Here is a 20684-nt window from a genome sequence, read left to right as displayed (position 1 = left end):
GAACTAACATTCTCAAAGTCTTCATACAAATAGGCAAGGAGACATATTTTGTTAATATACAATGCAGATGAAGACTCTACAAGAGGGATGTAAGTGGAAACACATTCTATTTATTGCTCTTACTCAGCTGAAACACCTTTTAATATATCCTAACAACATGCTCTATACAAAAATTGGCCTAAGATATAAAGGAAAAAGCCAGGGTAACAGCAGAAATGTGTCTTTTTTTATTTGAAATACGTCTTTCTCCTCCCCAGTATACTTAATTTTATTTCTAAGGTCCCTTTACCTTTCACTGAAATCCTTTGGTATGTGATCAAATTCTTGCCGGCTGTTTGCTGTTCCTCCAAACTGATATGCATGTTCGGTTGCCTTGGGATTCATGGGCAAGTGGCACTGAGGGTCTCTTTGCATATTCACTTCTTGATACAGTTTTTTGAGGCCAGTTGAAGGCTGTGAAATCTTCTCTTTATCTCTTCCCACCTTCTTAGAAAGAGAACCATTAATTTTAACTAAGATTGGACATAATAAAATCACAGTATCATTTATATCTAAGTTAGTAATATATTTTTTCCTTACAAAAATATCAGGAATGGTTCTAAGTCAAATTTTCCTTGAACAGCTCTACTATAGATGCTGATTTAGGGCAGAAGAAGGGTTAAACAGAATACTTGTGTAGCTAACATAATTACAGTTTTGCAGTTTTCCTAATTGTATCTTTTCCTATCTGCTTTTGATGATATCAGCTATACTATAGACATAAGAGGACATAACTTGGACTAAAGTTCTGCATGCTGGAAGAAGGTTTTTTTCACATTTGTATTAATGCATGCTAACTGTGCCCAGTAGAGAGAGCTACACAGAAGTAGCTGAGAACAGAAGCAAGCTTATTGCCTTTAGAATATAGAAGAAATCAAGAAGGCTTGTTTCTGCAGTACTTTTTTGAAGAGGTCATAAATTTTACTTTACAGTTCCAGTAAGAGAGAATGATGCAAGTGTAGGACAGATAGATTGGGTCAGGGCAGTCATTTGCAGTGAAGGAATATGTAAAGGAATAGGATCCTTTTCCTTCATGTATCTGAAATATTCTTCATGTGACACATTTTGGATCCATGATTTGGAGAATTCCCAATTATGACACAGTATGTATCAACTTTGGAAAATTCTGAGGTGGTATTGGGGCAATTTGTAGCAAACCTTTTTATTACGGTTTCCTTTGGCTTTTGATGAGTTTTTTCCTTTCTTATGGAGAAGAGCAACTGGAGGAGATTCAACAGGGCATCCATACAAAGAAGCCTGAACTTTCTCAGAGTACTGCTGGAAATCTTCCACTTCAACCTCTCGATCCAACCTGTGTTTCAAAGAGGGGATGACAAGACCAGCTTTTTGCAAGTGTTGGAATTGTCTTCAAAAAAATCACAGAATTTTACATTTATAGTTTAAATGAGGTTTGGATGGGCTTTTTTTTATTCTTGGATCATGGATAAAAGAACAGATTTATCAGTCAATGTTTGGGTAATGCAGGCTGCCTATACTACCTCTGCCTGTTGTATCCATGCTTGCATAAACAGAGAGTCTCAATCTGCAGCATCAAATTCACTTTAAAATCTTCTATATAAGAACATTTCATAACGTGATTAAGATCAACAAACTCTGACCATTTTCACATGACCAAACTCCTAACTTCCCCAGCTCTGTAAGATACCTCAATATAATTTTTTTTCAAAGGCAGAGCTGAAAACTGCATAATATAAATGTAAATTACAGCCGTGCAAATTATACATTGCACCAGCAGCATTAGCAGGTGCAGTACTGAAGGCTGGTTTACATCAAGTTATTCCCACTTTAACAATATCCTAACCTAGCAGGTCTATGCCAATAGATTCCATGGCAAATAAGGTGAGAAACTTATTCACACATACTGTCTAGCCTAACAAAATGAAAGATTTTTCTTGTGACAATAAATCAGTTCTCTTGAGCTACTATCTGAGCTGTCAGGCAGCAACTGCCTGGTAAGGTGTTTGGGAGGATGCTACGTACCTAGTGAAGTAAACATTGCTTATGCAGCCAGTGAAGTTGGCTTGCTGCGTTCTGAGGGGAGAGCCTCCAAAATAAAACTTCTTGACACTGTCTGGGCTTTTCCCTGCTCTGTCCTTCGCTGGGTTCTTCTTGCTTTGTTTCTTGTCGTCAACAGTCAGCTCATATCTGCAAAGGCAAAGCATCCATTTTGTAGGCTGGTTTTGAAAAAGTCGATGCAGGTGGTTAGACAGCATATTACATGCATCCAAAATGCTCCATGCTGTGTATACATCACTGGGTGGTAGTGCTCTAAGTGATGAGAAGACCTTCTTGCTTACAGCTGTGCAACAAGTAGCAGTGTGATTAACCCACTGGCAAAGTTGAGTCCAGAGGCCCATGGATTTCATAATATCCTGGGGTTAGTTATGAAGTCCAAAAAAAATACAGTCCACTCAGTGAAGACAGATAAACTAAGGGATTGCTAATAAATGGATGGAGCCACCATTTGGGTAAAATAAGATCTAAACACATGCTAATCCTTCTTCTTTATGCCCCTATCCCTTTTTCCTTCTCTTTCATCACAGTACATTGATGTTTGAGCTTATACAATGTTTTTTACCTAATCGAATTTTGGAAAACATTAGTTGCTGCAGAAGTCAGGAAGGATTCTATTGCTTTAATAAGAAACTGAGTATAACTAAAGCATCAGACATTGATTTTGTTTGGCAAGTTCAGAATTCAAAACACTCAGGGAAACATGACAGTCCCCAACGCTACGCCAAGGCACCTTTTTGCACCTTCAGGTTTTCAAACTATGTTTCTTGGATGTCAGAAGTCATAGGTACAAACCTCCATTTCTGTTAGAAAACTGAGAATGACCTTGTTGTATCTGCATGGGCAAGATTCACAAAGAAAGATGCTTTGATTATTTGACCTTCTAAGAAAATTTTAAACATAGAAAACAACGGTAAAACATACCGATAAAACAATGCTTTCAAGTTTTTTAAGAAGCACATAGAGAGACTTATTCCTTACTGCTGTATTTAGTCTTACAGTTGTGTCTGTCAGTGCTGAAAATATTTTGAGCATGTTCCACTGTATATATCCCAAATGAATCCTTTTTGTGAAGGTGCCTCAATTACTTCAGGGTTTATTTGGGATTGCTTTAACAAATCAGAACAATCAATCCTGCTGAAAAATGAATCTCATGCTAGTCTTAAATTATATTAAACTGCTTTCATACCTGAGGACAAAAAAGGGACTAAGCTTTATAAAAATGATTATTTTAGTTCTACTAAAAAATCCCAGCATCTCGTGCTCAGGCCAAGCCATAGATTTTTGGCTTTGTATTTTTTTAACTGAATTGGTCAGTTTAAAATATCACTTAAAAACCCCTCACTTAAACATCACTTTGAAAGTGAATATTAAATGATAGCGTGCTTTACAAGAAATATTTCTATTCTAAAGATAGGGAATAAAAGATGCTGCACAGCTTTACCTTTCTGGGGTGACAGAAGTAATGATGAAGTGGGTTTTCCCATCGTTGTAATTTCGGTCTGGTGATTGAATTTTAGTTCCACTTGCATTTAAAACCACAGCACCTCTGTCCATAGAAATGGATAATACATCTGACTGAAATACAGACAAAAACATCTTCATAAGCAAGTGTAACACAGAACAACTAACAGTTCTGCGCATTTTCCTGTTGTATTTATTTTGCTTCTTGCTGTTTTCCCCATTTGTGCTTTATTTACAGAAAGGTATACTGAGAAGCAAAACAGGAGATGATCTCATTAGAATTTATATTCTTGCTGTTTTTTAAGCCTGAATTCTTGGAGTTCTGCTACCGATTATGTCTCATGTATCTGTCACATGAGCTCCTTCCACTTGCACCGATGTATGATGTTTACATTTAATTTCTGTTTCTGGTACCCCCAGTACTGTATAAAGCAGCTGTTACTGCAAGACTCCTGCTGTCATAAGACCAATATCTGATCAGACCTGTTCAATCACTCAAAATTATCTCAGAGATAAGATCTGCTATCTGGGTCAGGCAGACGGGATCACTGTGCCACATAGCAGGTATATCGTCTCTTCCCTTAGAGCAAGCACTGCCACTGTGCACCGGTAGGGATCATCCTGTCTCATTCTGTCAGGTGCTAAGTAGCTGAACCTCCATTTGTTAAATAGGGCACTTGGCACCTCATAGGATTCAGCTTTTGAGTTAAAACCAGAAGTGGTAGGTGTAAGGCCTCATTTATGCAAACGATGTGGATAACTGACATGGTTACTGATTTCAATTTAAGGTAATACTCCAGGCTGTAAAATGTAAAAGTTCAGGAGTGGTTATTGGTGTCATAGAGCCTTCCTGCTGCACTGCTGATTATCTTCTGCAAGCATGGCAGAACAGACATTTGGGGGTGGCTGCAAATGTTCTGTCATCTGAGCTCATGCTTACTGCAGATGTCAGTCGGAGCCTGCAGGATCTTGGAATTGCTCTGGCTTGCACAGTATTTTGGGAGCACAAGTCCATATTTCTTACCATGTCACACCTCTAAGGGGGCATTTAGAGCAGCCTGGCTTCCCATAGCTGCAAGGAGCCATTCTCAGGTGAGCTTTTCGCAGTCAAACACGGAGGTCTAAGTACCATCTGGGAACGTAGGCAGCTTTCTGACTGACTTCTGTCAACCCAGTAATGCTCAAAATACCATCCCACTAATTCAAACAAACTTTGTCTTTGCTTTTAGGGGATTGTCTCTGGATGGAAAATGTCAGCCCTTAATATTTTTTGTACTTTGGTAGCACCTACAGGTCCAAATAGGGATTGCAGTGCTGCTGAGCATAGTGAGATCCACTGTGCTTTTCTGCCCTAAGGACTTTATTGAGCACAAATGGATGCATGTTAATTCTAGGCATATGATCAAATCCTCTTCTCAACATTAAAATAGTGTCTAAGCATTGCTGGTTTTCATCTGTAGATCAATTGCAAACTGTGAAAATGAGGTCATCAGTGAATGCTTCTATATTGCAGATTGCTTTTGCTATTATGAAACCATGAAGTGAGAAATTTTATTATTCCCCTGGTATTCTCCTGGGAAACAATATGAGGACAAAATAAAAGAAACTATAAAGAAAGATATACTCACTCCTTCAGAATAGTAGAACAGCAGCCCATTGGGCTGCAATGTCCGGAAATTAAAGCCTCCTTCAAATTCACTGAAGAGGGACGCTTTTTGGCTTGATGCAATGAAGCTCTCTCCATTGAAATATGCTTTACGGGACATCTGTGTATTAAATAAAACAGAATTACAAATAAACCTTAGGAAACATTCAAATAATAAAAAGAATGAGGCTATTTCTTTTTTTTTTTTTTTTAAAGATGCAGCCAGTTCAGTTTTGTAAAACCTTCAATCATTCCTGTGTCTCTTAAGCTAATTTATATAGGCTTTCCCTCACATGCTGTGAACATTTTAGGAAAGTGTAGCCATTTTAGACAGTATAAGTCAAATTGTTCTTGGTTTCTTGGGATTCTTGGCCTCATCCTAAGTCTGCTGATGTTAGTGAGCATGAAGACTAGAAACAGATTGGGCTCAAGCCCCTGTCTGAGCTGTGTGGCTCAACTGTGTCTGAGCTGTGAGTCACCATCCCAACATGTGATACATTACAGGGAGGTGGTGGAGTCACCATCTCTGGATGTGTTTAAGAAAAGACTGGACATGGCACTTAGTGCCATGGTCTAGTTGACAGGGTGGTGTCAGGGCAACGGTTGGACTCGATGATCCCTGAGGTCTCTTCCAACCTGGTTGATTCTGTGATTCTGTGATTACGTGCTGCACTGAGTGCTGGGGCAGAGATGGGGGGTGTTGGACGTGGTGATCTATAACCCTCTGAGTCTCAGGAGTAAAACTGGGTCCAAGGTAGAACAGGTTGCAGCTAGCTTCCTTGTTGACAGATGGTGAGATTGTGTGATGAGTTCTACAAGTTGTGGTCTCCTTCATCTTCAGAGATTCGCAGCATGGCTTTGGAAAGACACGGCCGTAGGATAAAGACCGCAAACACTCTTTAGATTTATCAGCCTTGCATTGTAATGAACAAATGATGAATGATGGAAGGGATCAGAAACGAAATGGCAATTTTCTTAGTGTTAATGTTGGTGCAGTTGGTTTGTGTATCACAGAGGAAGAGCTGGCCTGACTCAAGGGGAGAACTCATTTGAAGGGTGAATATCTTGCTGTCTTTTTCGTTTCATACATCTTTGTTAGGATATGTGTGAGGACAATTCTCGTTGTTTCTTTAAGAAAATATTAATTATGCTGGAATATTTCCTTTCAGAATACAGCACACAATTGATTTCAGATCCAGCTTTCACATTGCAATCTCACATATGATAAATATCAAGTGAAACACCTTGTGCTGTAATTCAGGGTGAAAATTGGGTAGTATGTCAGCAGACTTAACACATACCCCCCCACACCCCTGCCAGTCAATGAGTGCGTTGTCATTTCCTTGGTTCAAGACTTTCTTTCCATTGTTTGGAGTAAAACTCAAACTCACAGCTGTATCCACTGCCAAAGTTTTGTTGTTATCTCACAAAAGATGTTATACTTACCAGTGAGTCCTCTGGGCACCCATAGCTGATTCCCAGGGTTCCTGGTTCTTCTAACAAGTTGAAATCCTTCTTTTGGAACTGGAAACCCTTCATGCAGCCTTTAAAGCCAATACTTCCTGCCAGATGTGAGCTAATGCTGTTGGAAAACAATGTCAAACAAGCTGCAGTTAGATAGCCCTTACCTTTTTGAATAGACCTTTATCACCAAGCTATTCTAAAAAACCTTGGAAGAACCTCAATCATTCGCCTCACTAGTGCCCAATTCCTGCATCTTTATGTAAAACAACTAATAAACCACATTATGTGTTTTGAAAAGTCAAGATGCATCAGATGTAATAAATGTTACAGGAGGAAATGTATGAGAGTTCAGAGAGAAGATCCATATAGAGTAACTTTAAAAAGATAAAAATAACTGCTGAAATGAAGTCTTATTTTCATATGGATTTCTACCCACTTACAGTGAAAATCAATGGATTTTGATCTCCATTTTTTATCAGTTTAAAAAGTTCTGTTTTAATTTTCCTGTATTGCTTTTTACTAGCAAACTCCTTTCTTGTATTGGGAAGCAAATGGTTCTTTATTTCTTAACAAACAATAATAACAGAGGCCAAGGAAGTAAGAGTAAAGTCTGCTTGCTGATGAGTGGGTTTACGCAGTTGTAAATGAGAGCAGTAGGTGGGCTTCCAGGATACTTTTTATGTCAGATTTGAGGTGGATAGCACAGCAGTGTATCCCAACTGCTTCTGCTCACTGCTATGAGTTTCTCAACTCTGCCTCTCACAAAGATATCACAGCATTAAGGCACAGGGCAAATATAATTGAATTTATCCTCACAATACTCATTCTACATGAAGAAGACGAAATGTGCCTAAAATCACAGAGGGTAACAGGACAAGGAGATGACATGGGGTCTATTGGGTACCAGTCCAGGAGATAACTAGAGAACAAATATATTGAAGGAGTGAATGTGAAATGCAGAGTTTTGACCTGGCTACCTGTAAATGGTCTTTGTGCTTTCTACAAGATGGACCTTAGCAGTGGGATTCTTCTTAACTCACGTGAGATGATACTGACAGCGTTGACATCTGCTTCTGTGCTAGTTGTCTATGAGCTATCTCATTGTAAGGTAGACATTGGAAATGTGACAAATGAATCAGGCTCTGAAAATGCTTATTTTTATACATCAGCAAAAATAGACCATCAAGTGAAGTAGTGCAGATGTGCATGTACATATCTGAAATAAGGTGAGAGGAGGAGCACTGTAGGGGCTTAATCTGCTTCTCAGCGATATCAGCAGGAAGGCAAAATCAACAGGAAGGCTCCTACCATCCTCACTGGGATTTAAACCAGTGTGGGGTATCAGTCAACCAGTTTAATCTCTACTCTGACTGACCATATGACTGGCTGGATGCCACAAATATGCCTTGCCGTTAAATGCCATTAACAACATTTTCTAGGAGCAACAGGAACTATAGAAGATATGTTTTAAACTAAAGGATGGTTTCTGAGTTTGTTTCTTAACAGTTCCCAGTGCCCAGTGCTCCTGCCTCCCCTTAGCTTTCTGCTTTATGCAGTGACTGAGTTGGGAGAAAAATAAGGGTACTTTCAGGTTCATCTATTTGGGAAAAAAAAAGGCATTTGAGAGGAAAGTGCTGTTGAAGTAAATGAAAATATACAGGTTTGAAAGAATACTAAACTTCTCTAAGACTACAGCTAGTTTTTCCCCCTGCTGCCGCCCCCCTATGTCAGTCAAATGTAAATCATCCTAGAAAAAGGAACCATAAATATCAGTAGTAGATCCTAGTAGTAGTAGATAGATAGTAGTAGATCATCAGTAGATATAATGGTAATAACAACTTATGCTCCTGATGAAAATGGAAAGATGTCGCCACACTGGACCATACTCTTTGCTGTCTACCCTTGTCACATCAACTGAAGTTGGTGCAATATCAAAGGCAAAGGTGTAGCTCTGCTTAAATCATTTTGGTATTATAATTGGTCATATTTTTACAATGCCTATGGATTTTTTTTCTGATATGACTTGTTCATTGAGATGCTGTTTTTCCTGCTTTGACAGTACCTTCCAGGTGTTTTGCAGAATGACCACAGTTCACTCAGAAACTGCAGGCATAATTCATGCGCTTTATCTTGTATCTTACATTTGTGAACAAGTTTTGTCTGCCAATGAGCTGCTCAATTGCCTAGATTTCTAGGTCCTTCTGGGCTTTTCCAGTGTTCTCTAGGCATGGTTAACCAAAGTAATTTTCACCATGCTTTTCTCCTTTGTTTCTAGATCATTAATATATTTAATACTAGCCCTAAGAGAGATCATTTGGGCATGTGCTGTAGACTTTCTATACTGTGAAAATTGAAGAGTTACCCTGTGTCCTATTTTCTCTTTCCCAGCTGCTTTCTAATCCACTGCAGCCTTTCTGCCTTCTACCCCACTAGTTTTCTTAATAGCCCCTTATGACAGACCTATGTAAAGAACTATTTGAAAGGCCGATAAATTATATACTCTGTTTCTTCCTTGCCCATCATTTTGTTTGCATGTTCAAATAAATACATGTGATTGAAAGGCATAATTTTTCCATACAAGAATTTGTCCCTGTCTTAAAAGCTTGATCTGTGTGTTTTGTATCTCAGGTATGATTTATCAATTAAACAGTCTCTCCTGACAACAAAATAAGGTTTCAGGAGATTTACCACTAATTCCTAGAAGCTATTGTGCAGCATAGAGGGTATTTTAAAGAGAGGTGGTATTTCTGTTAGCAGTTGTGACACTTAAAACAGCAGCTGGAGCCCGTCTGAAGATGTTGGCTTTGCTGTTTGACCCCGGGAATGAATATTGCCTGTCAGAAGAGCATACCCTTCTTGAAGCAGCCAGCCTGCTCTCCCATAGTGTGACCCTGGTTCGGCAGATTCCCACTGCATGAGAGTTGTGCAGTCTACTGAGATTAAACTTGGCTTCTGTCAAATGGTACGACGGGAAAATGAGACTTTTTCTTTTCTTCCCACGCCCACACAGAGCCAGCTGACTCGGGTCTAGAGAGGAACTGAGATGGATCAGAACTGAAGTACATAGTAGGAAAAATATCATCTTTAGATTTGAAAATGCAGTTGGTAGAGGGTTTTGATTCTTCAGCTAGTACATTGCTGTTTTACAAAGATCACTTTTTGCAGAGCAAGGAGGAATAGCGATTCTGTATTTTCATATGTTCTTTGAAAATGCCTTTTTGTTTTAAGAAGAAAACAGTTTCTGTTACCCTTACTAAAACTAGACCAGTTTCAGCAGAATTTACCTGTGCTGGATCAAGCCTAATCCTTGGTACTTCAGAGCTCTGAGAGACACTAGAAGAGTGTCTGAGGAGTTGTTTTATATAAGGTGAGGAGTTGTTTTACGTAAGGTGTTGAGGCTGGGAAAAATGTTTTATTGTAAGCCCTTCAGCACAGGTCATACAACATAACTTGAATATGGTGGTTACTTGAAGATAACGATTGAATCTCAGTTGCAAACCAACCTGGAGTGCAAGATCTCAGCAGGCGCTCCTCCAATGTAGATGTCTGTGAATGGCATTGCGGTTCTTTCATTATCCACACTTTTTATATGTCGCCTGTCTACTACCAAGATCATCTTCTTAGAATTGTGATATATAATAGAAATCTGAAAAGAAAAACATGTGCTTAGAAGTGTCCAAAATGTCATCCTTTGTCAGTTGTCATGGTGATTTTGCAAAATCAATTGCATCTTTATATCTTTTTGTTTGAGAAGTTCCTCCCATTTGTCAAAAAAGTTGTTTGTAAATCAGGAGAGGCTGACAACAATTCCTAGTAGGGAGCTTATTTTGATGTCACAATTTCTCTGATGATTGAAAACCCAGGATATTTCACTTATGAATAAACGCACATGAAAGTACCCCATGTCAAATTCTACACTGCAGCAAACAGATAAGCTCCATTAACTTCAGAGTGCTTTCTTGATTTATCCAAGAAGTTCGGGCATATTTCTTAAGGAACTTATTTCATTGTCAAAGCATAAAAGGCTTAATTGTGCTCTGCTTAAGCAGGTTGAACAGAACTGTAGCTGTAGTTGTGAATCAGGAATCAGACTTTGAATTTCCATCAACTAAATGGCAGGAGAAGCAAGCCACTAAGGGGGATTTGCTACGTTCACTGTCACAGTTACACTGGCTTAAAGCAAATTCTCTTAAACCAAATACAAGTAGATATTTTAGATCTGCCAAAGTCCCTGAAATACTATGCATATATAAAAGACTGCCAACAAATTGATTCTTCCTTCAAATGAAATGGGAAATGCAGTATTTCTTGTAATACAATGTATAACAACTAAGGTGGTCAAGTTAACATAATAACATGTTTTTAGTTGAGGAGAGTTGCATAGCTGAAGGACATGGCTGTCCTGGATATAATTTAATTTTGAATTAATAACACCTTTTCTCCCACGTGAACTGTCCTGTCCTTGGCTAGTAATACACGGAATCTGTCCACAAGCACTGATTTAGCAGGAGGCAGGGAGAGCCTGCCTTTTCCGCTGCTCAGTGGTGGTGGGACTTGCATGTGGTCTTTCACATGCAAGGCAGGCATGTGCTCTACTCTTCTGCCTGCTTTACTGCCTGACCACTTGGCCCCTCATTGTTTTGCTCCTTTCATTGGCTTTGAGGCAAATTATTGCTGCTTTAGAGCTGCTGGGATAGTTAGTCAAATGGCTGTGATTGTAACCACATCTCTACCTCATGAAATTTAGCATCGTTAATCTGAGCTTTCTTCATGGAGTCCTCTAGCAGCACAGGGCCGGTGCTGAAGCCAAAGTCATAGCGGAGGTACAAGAAACCGTTGTGCATCTCTAGACTGAAGAACATACTCTGTATAAAACAAAACAGCAGTCAGAAAAGCACTGTGATTGTGGGAGCAATTTAAAAAAATTAATAAACAGTGTTATGAGAGTGTCTGACATAGTGAAAAGCATGCTGGGAAAAGGTGTTTTTATTTGCAGAACTATAACACAGTTTCTGGATTATTTCTTATATATGTATAATATATGTGTATATATACACAAGCACATGTAATTGTTTGATAAACAACACTTATTTAAAGACTTGGTGAACTGTTTCCCAGTAGGAATAGTATTTGGTAGCACAGTAACGTCAATATTCTTTATCAGCAAAGTATTTCGAATGCAAGCACATCTGTTTACTGTTGAAGTAATACCACATGCCCCAAATGAAAGACGTTTTACTGGTAAAAGAAACGTTGAGATAGAATGGCTGTATCTGCATTAGCAGCTTCTGTCACGATGCCTGTTAATAGCTCAGGATTTTATCTTCTCACAGCCCTGATCAGCGCTGATGTATTTACTGAAGGCTGAGCAATAGCTAGAGTGTATTTACTGTGTATTTGGTTTCTAGATTTCCTGACTATTCCTGCTTCATGGTTTGGCTTCTGTTCTGTGGCCGGGTGATCTAAACTTCATAAACAGAAGCTCTACTTTAGAAAATCTTTAGGGAGTGCTTGAAATGAAGATCTGTACCATAGAATTAATCTTGTTCCAAAACTGAGCATAAAGAAGCAGAAATGACAGTTCACAGCAACTGTGCATCTGGGTTAATGCTTTTAATGCTAATGTTTATCTTCTCTCCTAGTGTTCATGCTGTTGTTCCCATGCCTAATGGAAACATGGGAACAATAATTCCCAAAAAACTACTGCAGGCCAAGAACTGCTGTCTCTGACACAAATGAGTCCACCTTCAGAAGTCATTACTTAAAGTAGTAAAAGTAGGTTTTAATCTATCACTTTTAAATGAAACTGCAGCTTGGGTTTGTTTTGAACAGCTTAAACTTGAAAATGAAACAGGGATTACATTCGGAATATTTATGAGCTGTCTTTGCAGAAATGAATAATGGGCCAGCTTACACAGCCTTTCTAAAAGTGCCTGTGAGCAGGCATGGTCTTTCGCAGGTAACATCCAACTTGATTGCAGTTTCCACCATAACTCACAAAGTGCATACATCTCCGACAAATCTCTGGGTGCTTTTACTTGGAAGAAGAATGACTGATATGCAACAGAGGCTGTTAAACTTTTAACAGCAGTTGCTTAGCCCAAAACCTCCTAAAAGCAAAGGTTAGTGGTGGCATGCTATGCTGCAGAGCAAATTGCTCCCCACAACTCTCTTGAAGTTATCCTAAAGGCAAACACTAGAGAGTCGCTCTTCTAATGAGAGTGGATTTTTTTCTCTTCTAAATGCTGGGGGTCTAAACATGTAGGGGTCTAAACAAGTGTATATCTGCGGAACTGCATCTACATAGTAAAATGTTTTCTGTGGCTTTACCAAGTTGTAATCCACACAGGACTTGGGAGCTTGATGTGGAGATGCCCAAAGACAAAAAAATCCGAGTTTTTCTTCAGAGTGTATTTCATATGGAGTCTACTTTCTTCAAACCCTTACAGAGTTTGCATCACCCTCAAACTTCTGAAAAGCTGGTGGTATTTGGAACAAGCCTTTTTATTTGGACTACTTCCTATTTTCAGTAACTTAAATAAATATTTAACTCTAATACGCCCTGAGACACAGTTATAAAGTGGTAGCTACAACAAAGTGTCTGCTTTATGGGAGTTACTTTACAGAAATTTCCTATCTCTTTGATTGTGCATTCACATTTAAATAAAGGTGCAACTACTGGGCTTAACTGGAGTCTCTCTCAAAGTGTCACCACAAGGGTATGACCAGCCTGAAGTCCTGACTGTCTCTGGATGAGAGCAGAGTCCAGCTCAGGGTCTTGGCTTCCTGGAGCCTTTGCAGAGCAAGTTCCAGTTCCCTCCTAATGTACACATGCACCAGACGAACAGAAAGTATTTCCTCTTTCCAGAAGTTAAATGTAAGGACATAAGCATTTTGGGTTTTCCATGATATTGTAAGTACTGGAGAACTTGTGGTGCTCATGGATAAAGCATGCCAGCAGGATTTGGTACTCACCCCATTAATCATCAGTAGGATCAGTCCGTTGTCTGTAGGTGTTCGAACTTCTATGTCAAACCGAGTCACTTGGCTGAATCTTCCCCTTCTCTCAATGTTTCTTGCCAACGCATAGCCAGAGCCGTCGAAGAAATAGCTCACAGCCCGGCTCTGAGTGAAAGCCAACTTATTTCTATGAAAAAACAAGCAGGGAAGCAATGTTTGGAATATCCCCATTTTAATTTGGGGAAATTTAAAGGCCTTTACAATTAAAATACTTTCTTGAAATAATTGTTCTGAACTGCTGCTTCTTCCTGGCAGCAGTGATACTGATGACTTTTTCTTTCAAATTCTTTCTGGGGATTTTTTCTGAAAAATAATGGGTAGCTTTGAAGATGTATCTAACTCCTTCATCATTTGATCGTGCTTTTATCCTGTGTTGTATGTAGAGGACAGGAAAATTCTTTGTTCATCTTTGTGAAGTGGATGGCTTGCCACACCTCCTCATTATAAGGATACACATATATTTCTATTCAGAGCTTGCCCGGTTTGTGCAGAAACTCATTTGAATTCTCTGAGGCCTTTAGCCGAGCATGGGCTCTGCTGGGGAGCCCAGGAGTGGCCGGCATGCATTGTCCTGGAGAGCAGCAGCTTATGCTGCTTGTAGGAATGGTGTGGGAAGAAATCATTTGCGCTGTCCCAACACCTCCTGCATTTCTTTCCAGTGAGAGCTGCAAGTTTCTCTCCTGCTCTTTGTATAGAGAGATTCTAATGTTGCTGCATGTTGCATGAACAAAATGCCTGCTCCTGACTGTGCTAAACTAACACTGCGGTTGATGTTCACTTCTGCTTTAGGGGCTGCATTTCCCAGTTTGTGAATGGCTTATCTGAGGAATTTCTGTTGTGGGTTTAAGAGTGTATGACAGAAGGAAAACTTCCATACTGGCTTTGCTAGCTGAGGGTGGGACTGTACTCAAGGTTACCAGGCCCACGGGAGCTAACTAGCTGTGGCTGTACGGCTTGCAGGGATAGGATTTGAGTCAGGAGCAGTCCTGTCCTAGGCAAGTAGCGTGGGTAAGGAGGGAGCCTGGACCATGCCCCAGCTAACACAGCAGGGTGGACACACTCTGCATTTCCCTTTCGAAGGCACGAGCAAGGTTGTGAGAGAGTTAATGGAGACAGCAGCAAATATATCAGTTGACACAACTAGGAGTTAAAAGTGGCAAAGTTCCTTCTGGACAACTCGATATCACCTTCACGTTTGTATTCTGAAACAGGAATGAACCACCAGGACTGGTACTTGCAACAAACCAGAGCAGCAGTGACAGTGGGACCGTCCCCTACCTGGCACAAGGTGGCGATGTGGTGGTGTCGATGTTATAGACGTGTATGAAGTTGTATAGGCTGATCACATCATCGTTCAGGGTAGCCAGTTCCAGGCAGCCGATGAAGCCAGGCAGGTTTAAGCTAGGAGGGAGCTGTGCAGAGGGCAAGGAAAAGGAGAAAGGTCACACTCTTTATTTGGGTATCACAAAAGCGTTTGTGCCTGGGGTCAGTTTTGTCTCCGTGCTCTTCAAATTTTGGGACAAATGGGATGATGCTACCTTGGAATAGTCTTTGCAGTCCTTATCATGGTACGGCCGTTGTGCTGTAAGTTAAAATGGAGCACATAAATGGTCTCACAGTGAGAACAATAGGCCAGTAAGGCAACTGCAAACAAAAACTTCTTTTGTAGTTTTGAAGGGAGCACACCTGGAAAAGGGGAAAAGGGTTAAGATTTGACTAACCACAGATCTTGCTCAGTGTATTTGAGTGTCTCAGTGGATATTTCATCCTAATGTATAGACACTGCCAGAAAAATAATGTCATACCATGATGGAAGAGAAAGAAATGAGAGAGCTCTTTAAACCCAGGAGACCTGGGTTCAGAGTTTGTACTGGTGGCTAATCCTCAGTAGGTATTATTTTGAACAGTTAGCAGGATATAGAAACTCCTTCTTTTAATAAAAGTCACTGCAAATGGAATTTAAATAGCCATATTGGTGAGGGGAAAAATACAAAAGAATAAAGCTGACAGAGCTAGTGAATCACTCTTGTAATATTAAAATACTCTGCCCTGTGGAACAGGTGTGATATTAATAACAGCTCTTGTACTTCGGAGTCTGATCACTGCCAGTATCTTTTCTTTGGCTTCTCATTATTTCCTTTTTGCTTGCGATATAATAATAATAGTGATACAGCAATGCAGAATATGTGTAGCTGTAAGAGAAAATGAGATTCTTATCTGCAGCACAGATATATTTGGTAAATGATCATGCTTTATTTCCTTTGTTCTACTATTCTGTTAAGTTATGTTAAGTATGAAACTTCTAAAGGTTAAGTGGTACATTTCATATTTACGAAGTATGTAACAGGGAAGCAAAGGCAAAAGCTGTGAGGTGAAAATGTGAGGTGTCCATTCCTAAGGGAGAAGAGACTTATATGCTTATCAAAAAATTCCCTGAATTCTTTTCTTCCCATTCCCCTTCCCATTTTCTTTCACTTTTCTGTTTTCCTCTGCCCTGCTCTGGAACAGATCTGGAGGGTTCATTTGCTGGATTACTTTTTTTTTATGTGTGTGTGTGTACAACTGTTATTCAGTCCTCAGTCCTATTCCCAGGCAATTTGCACCCAGGGCTCAGTAATCTAAAATTCAAACCGTGGAATACATCTGGTAGTCACAGCAATGCGAAAGCACAGGAATACATAAGTGTATCGAGTTAATCTTTGTTTTTATACTGTTAGGAGGGCTGCTTGTGGAACAGTAGTTGGATGTTTTTAGCACCTAGTACAATTTGCTTAAAGAATTTAGCATTCTCTAAAGTCTTTCTAAGTACATTTTCATTCAGCTATGCAATTTTCAGAGCTAAGATCGTTCATAACAATTTCTAAATCCAAAAAGAGGACCTGGTGCGTTCACAGAAGCAGGAAAGCGAGGTGCTAATTCATGCTGACTACTAGGAACTAGACTGAAGCAACTGTCTCACACAGGTCTTCAGACATGTTTTGCACAAGCAAGTCTTCATGCTGTTGTAAGGCTGGATTTAAACCAATGATAACTTAAATTTAAACAAATCACTATATTGCTAGTGTCCCACACTGTCCTAATAGTAACAATACATTACTTTTCATTTTTATGACAGTTGTAAAAGAGAAACTGTAAGCACTGAGAACTCATTAGTGTTGGAAAAAACTGGTAGCCTACAGACTTTGTTAAACTGGGCTAATAGGCCTTGATTTATGCATACTACTTAACAGCTAGCAAGCTTTTTTCTTGCTACGTTTCAGAAAACTTGAATGACAGCTAACAGGAATCTCATCATCTTACAGTATGACATGATATGCTCAAGAAAACAGTAGTTTTCACCATGGCTAGAAGATGGAGTCCTGAGATGATAAATGACTAGAGAAGGACATTTTATTTGTTAATCATTTCTGTGTTTAAAGGGAAGCCCAGCAAGGTAACTTTGCATTATTTAATTTGGAATATAGAATATTTATCTGACCAACCTTGAAGTCTGGAGGCACTCCACCAACATAGAAAACAGCATTTTCAGGTTCCAAATTCAGGAGAGAGCCAGGACCAAGAACCTCCCCCTTTTTGATGAATTTTTCTTCAGCTGTGCTGCTGAGGCTGGGCACAGTTAAAAACATTTTGCCATGTCTTCCAATCCTGTAGAAGGGAATTGTAAGAGAAGAGAGTTTCGTGTTGGCTAGACTAAAAAAAGAGCAAGAAAGCCTCCAACTCCAGGAAGGGTTTTTATTTCCTCACTAGAAGACTGGTACTCTGGGGGAAAAGGAGAGAAACTACAGACACTTTCTCTTTCCCTCTGTGGCCCCTTGGGTCCTGGCTCTCTAAAAGCAAAGAGAATTTCTGTTTATTTCATCAGAAGTAGAACCAGACACTGAAGACTACTGATGAGCAGTTCTGGCCCAGCCTTTTCTATTTGATTTTTTTTTCTGTTAACTCTTTGATTTGGGGGAAATGTACGTTATCACTTTACCTCTCAATTTTGATGATGCTGAAGTAAGAAGGCCAGGTGCTGACTGGCTTGGCATCCAGAGGTATCTCCACATCTTGGCCCCCCAGATTATAAATGTACACAAGGTTGTCATTTTTAATTGCAAGACCAATGTAATTTTTTGCCTAAAACACCAATGGAGAAGGATGTCAGAGCTACATCATCGAAAGAGATTTAATGCAGAACATTAGTAAAGGATGGGCTTTGATAGACTAAATGACACCTTTAAATACAACTAATAAACAAAAGCTTCATTCTCTAATTACTTGCTTTCACCAGATAGAGCTGTACAGAAAAAGTCTCTGATATTTTACTTCATATCCATTTTGACTGAGGTAAATACAAGGTCATGAGATGTCTTCTAACCATAAATTGGTCATGTTCGATGGGAAGCTGTTCATCAGCATTTACTGTGCAGTGTCATATGCAGGAAATAGGAAGAAACGAGGTCCCTTCCAATCCCTAACATTCTGTGATTCTCTGATTCTGTGAAACAGTTATCTAAACCTAGGTATTATGCCGCAATTAAATATTCTGCCAAGAGGGGTTTCACTTGATTTATATTCAGTAGACAATCTTTTTAGAAAAGCTTAAAAAGAAAAGCCTGCCTCTTTATCCTTCCCAAGTAACAGCTTGCCAGGATTATACCTGGCTTCTGAGGTGTGTTTTTTTTTTCTTTTTGGAACCACAATTTAAAGAACAATTATTTCGCAACACTTACAGGTGGTGAGAGTATATGCCCTTTCTAGGTGTTTCAAAGTAGCGATGTAGAGAGTGTACAACAGCAGCACAAGCCACAGGCAAAGAAACCTGCTTATCTTGTGGGCTTATGACCTCAGAGATTTGGAAATGACACTGTCAGCAGCATAATTCTGATTAAAATGTGGCCCATGAAAGCCAGGTGGCTGATGTTAACTGCTTCAGAGCAGCTCAGTACCAGCAGTGGAGATAGCAAGTGTGGCTCGCAGCAGTGACAATCACAGCAGCATGCTGCACAGGCAGTCTAATTTGCTTCTTAGAGAGAATCCTTCATTGTTTGAGGCAGGAAGTTTCAAGGACAGGGGTCTTGGCAACCCTTGCTCTTTGCTTGTCACAAAATCAATGACAGTCATATAGTAGACACCTCTCATTTTGAAACATGGAGAAATAGTGAGAGGAAAAACCAAAGGCAAATAAACTTAAAACCTATTTCATTTTTTTTTTTAAAATATAAATAAAAATTAACTGGGTTATTCTCTTACGTTTTTGTTTCCAAGATACAAAATAAATCTGTCTGGAGATGCTGCCAGTTGCGGGTTGTCTTTCTGCAACTTTATGTACAAGCTCATGGAAGTGAAAGATTTCAGTTCCTCCACGTTGATCTTTGGATTGACTTCAACAGCTGATTGGCCTCCAAACATCATAGAAACTTGGACCTGCAGTTGCAAGTGTGCTAAGTGAGACACATTATTGCTGCCTGGGGACATTACTTAAGGTAAATGTGCAAGAATACTTAGCCAGCAGCCTTACTTATTGCAAGAGCAGAGTTGGCATCTATATATATTGGCCATGCAAAATTGTGTGTTTATAACAATCACTTCAGGAAGACACAGTAAAGAAGATGAAGGGAATTAATTTTAAAATTAATTAAAGGTCCTAATTAACAGTGCTTAAGTATATTCAGAAAGTAAATTAAATTTCAGTGGGACATAGATGTGTGCTTAGTTGAATCAGGGCTACATCATTATGTATGGCACGTAATGAAATTCTTACATAGCTATAAAACTTCTACCCATAATTTATTTCTTTGCTTTGGGAGTAGTATGACCAGTTTTCTGTTCACCAGTAATCCTGTTATATTACTGAAGTTACAGTGATATATATGAGATGCTAATAAAATTTTAAAACATGTTCATTTTAGTTCAAAATGCCTTCAACATAACTGGAGTAACGTTTTCAAGTTTAAGCACAATATGCCTGAATGATGAAATACATTTAAATAACAGTCAAGCACTGTACACATACTGATTTTTCCTTTTCTTTTTTGAAGTAATATATGTGGATGGCATATTCCAGCATTGTGAACATACAATAATGCTCTGAATTTTTTATTTCTCTGAATGAATTCAAATATACTGTTTTAATTTTTGACCTCAGTGTTCTTGTTACAGAAAAATCCCTCATAATTTATGTATGATAATGAAAGTGGTTTTCTCTATTAAATATGTATGAACCAAAGATTCTCTTACACTGCAGAAAATTAATTCAAAAGAAAAAAAAGAAATACTGTCATCTCAGAAAAGTTTGCATTAAATTGCCATAATTACTACTGCTTGTAACTAATGTTGCCAGCTGAGTAATGACCTATTAGTTTTAGCTTTAAATGGTTTTGTTATTGTGGCCATCTTTAACACTGTGACAATTACTTAATTAAAGTTGCTACTGCAGTAGCAGTAGTCTACCATGAATACCATGGTAATGTTAATTGCTTGCAAATAGCAACTGTAAAGATTTTAGTGACTTCCAAGGTACTTTGTTTATCCAGTTGTTGGGAGGTGGTAATGTCAAGGTTTGGGCTTCTAACGTGACGCAAGAAAATGGAGCTTCTGGTAAGATATATTTGATTATTAGCACTAGTAACCAAAAGTCCTATCCAAAAGTTTTACCTTGCTTGCTACACTCCTGGTTTGAGCAATTAACTCTCTGATCCGCTGAATGCTGGAAGAAACATTGTTTGCTGGTGCCTTCTGTTCTACTCTGCGCAGTTTGTCCAGGAGTTGAGGGAAGACTTCTGTAAGTTTCCTTACTGCAGTTAAAAAAGAAGTGACATCTTGTAACACTGGTTTTGCGTCAGGAAAATTCTTCCTTACCCTCATAGGTTAACTCACCTATCTCCTTCTGCTTTAAGAACAAGTCCTAACTGTGACGTGTGAGAGGCAGTGATTTCAGAAAAGGTCATGATTTATCAGAATTTAGTATTGCAAAAGTTTTTGGAAAGAAGTTTGCACAAAGACGACTACTTTTTCATGGGACTTCTAGGTACTA

At 39.1% G+C, this 20684-nt stretch overlaps 1 protein-coding gene across 3 annotated transcripts in view; it reads right to left on the bottom strand.

The window, feature by feature from the left end:
- LAMA4 (laminin subunit alpha 4) overlaps window positions 1–20684 on the bottom strand; it is a 101976-nt gene that overhangs the window by 12720 nt on the left and 68572 nt on the right. For 2 of the 3 annotated variants that reach the window (XM_068395300.1, XM_068395308.1), the window contains 14 exons: window positions 20306–20445; window positions 18902–19075; window positions 17643–17785; window positions 17149–17311; window positions 14945–15078; window positions 13622–13793; window positions 11380–11511; window positions 10150–10292; window positions 6629–6764; window positions 5166–5303; window positions 3518–3651; window positions 2041–2205; window positions 1198–1351; window positions 290–486 (listed from right to left, as the gene is read on the bottom strand). In XM_068395300.1, coding sequence (XP_068251401.1) covers window positions 290–486; window positions 1198–1351; window positions 2041–2205; window positions 3518–3651; window positions 5166–5303; window positions 6629–6764; window positions 10150–10292; window positions 11380–11511; window positions 13622–13793; window positions 14945–15078; window positions 17149–17311; window positions 17643–17785; window positions 18902–19075; window positions 20306–20445 — 2125 coding nt within the window. The remainder of the gene's footprint in view (window positions 1–289; window positions 487–1197; window positions 1352–2040; window positions 2206–3517; window positions 3652–5165; window positions 5304–6628; window positions 6765–10149; window positions 10293–11379; window positions 11512–13621; window positions 13794–14944; window positions 15079–17148; window positions 17312–17642; window positions 17786–18901; window positions 19076–20305; window positions 20446–20684) is intronic. The other variant, XM_068395307.1, reaches the window with a different exon arrangement.

Source organism: Nyctibius grandis, chromosome 1, assembly GCF_013368605.1.
Source record: "Nyctibius grandis isolate bNycGra1 chromosome 1, bNycGra1.pri, whole genome shotgun sequence".
Taxonomy (NCBI): domain Eukaryota; kingdom Metazoa; phylum Chordata; class Aves; order Nyctibiiformes; family Nyctibiidae; genus Nyctibius; species Nyctibius grandis.
The sequence above is the reverse complement of the archived record's forward strand: the minus strand, read 5'-3'. Positions and strand labels throughout refer to the sequence as shown.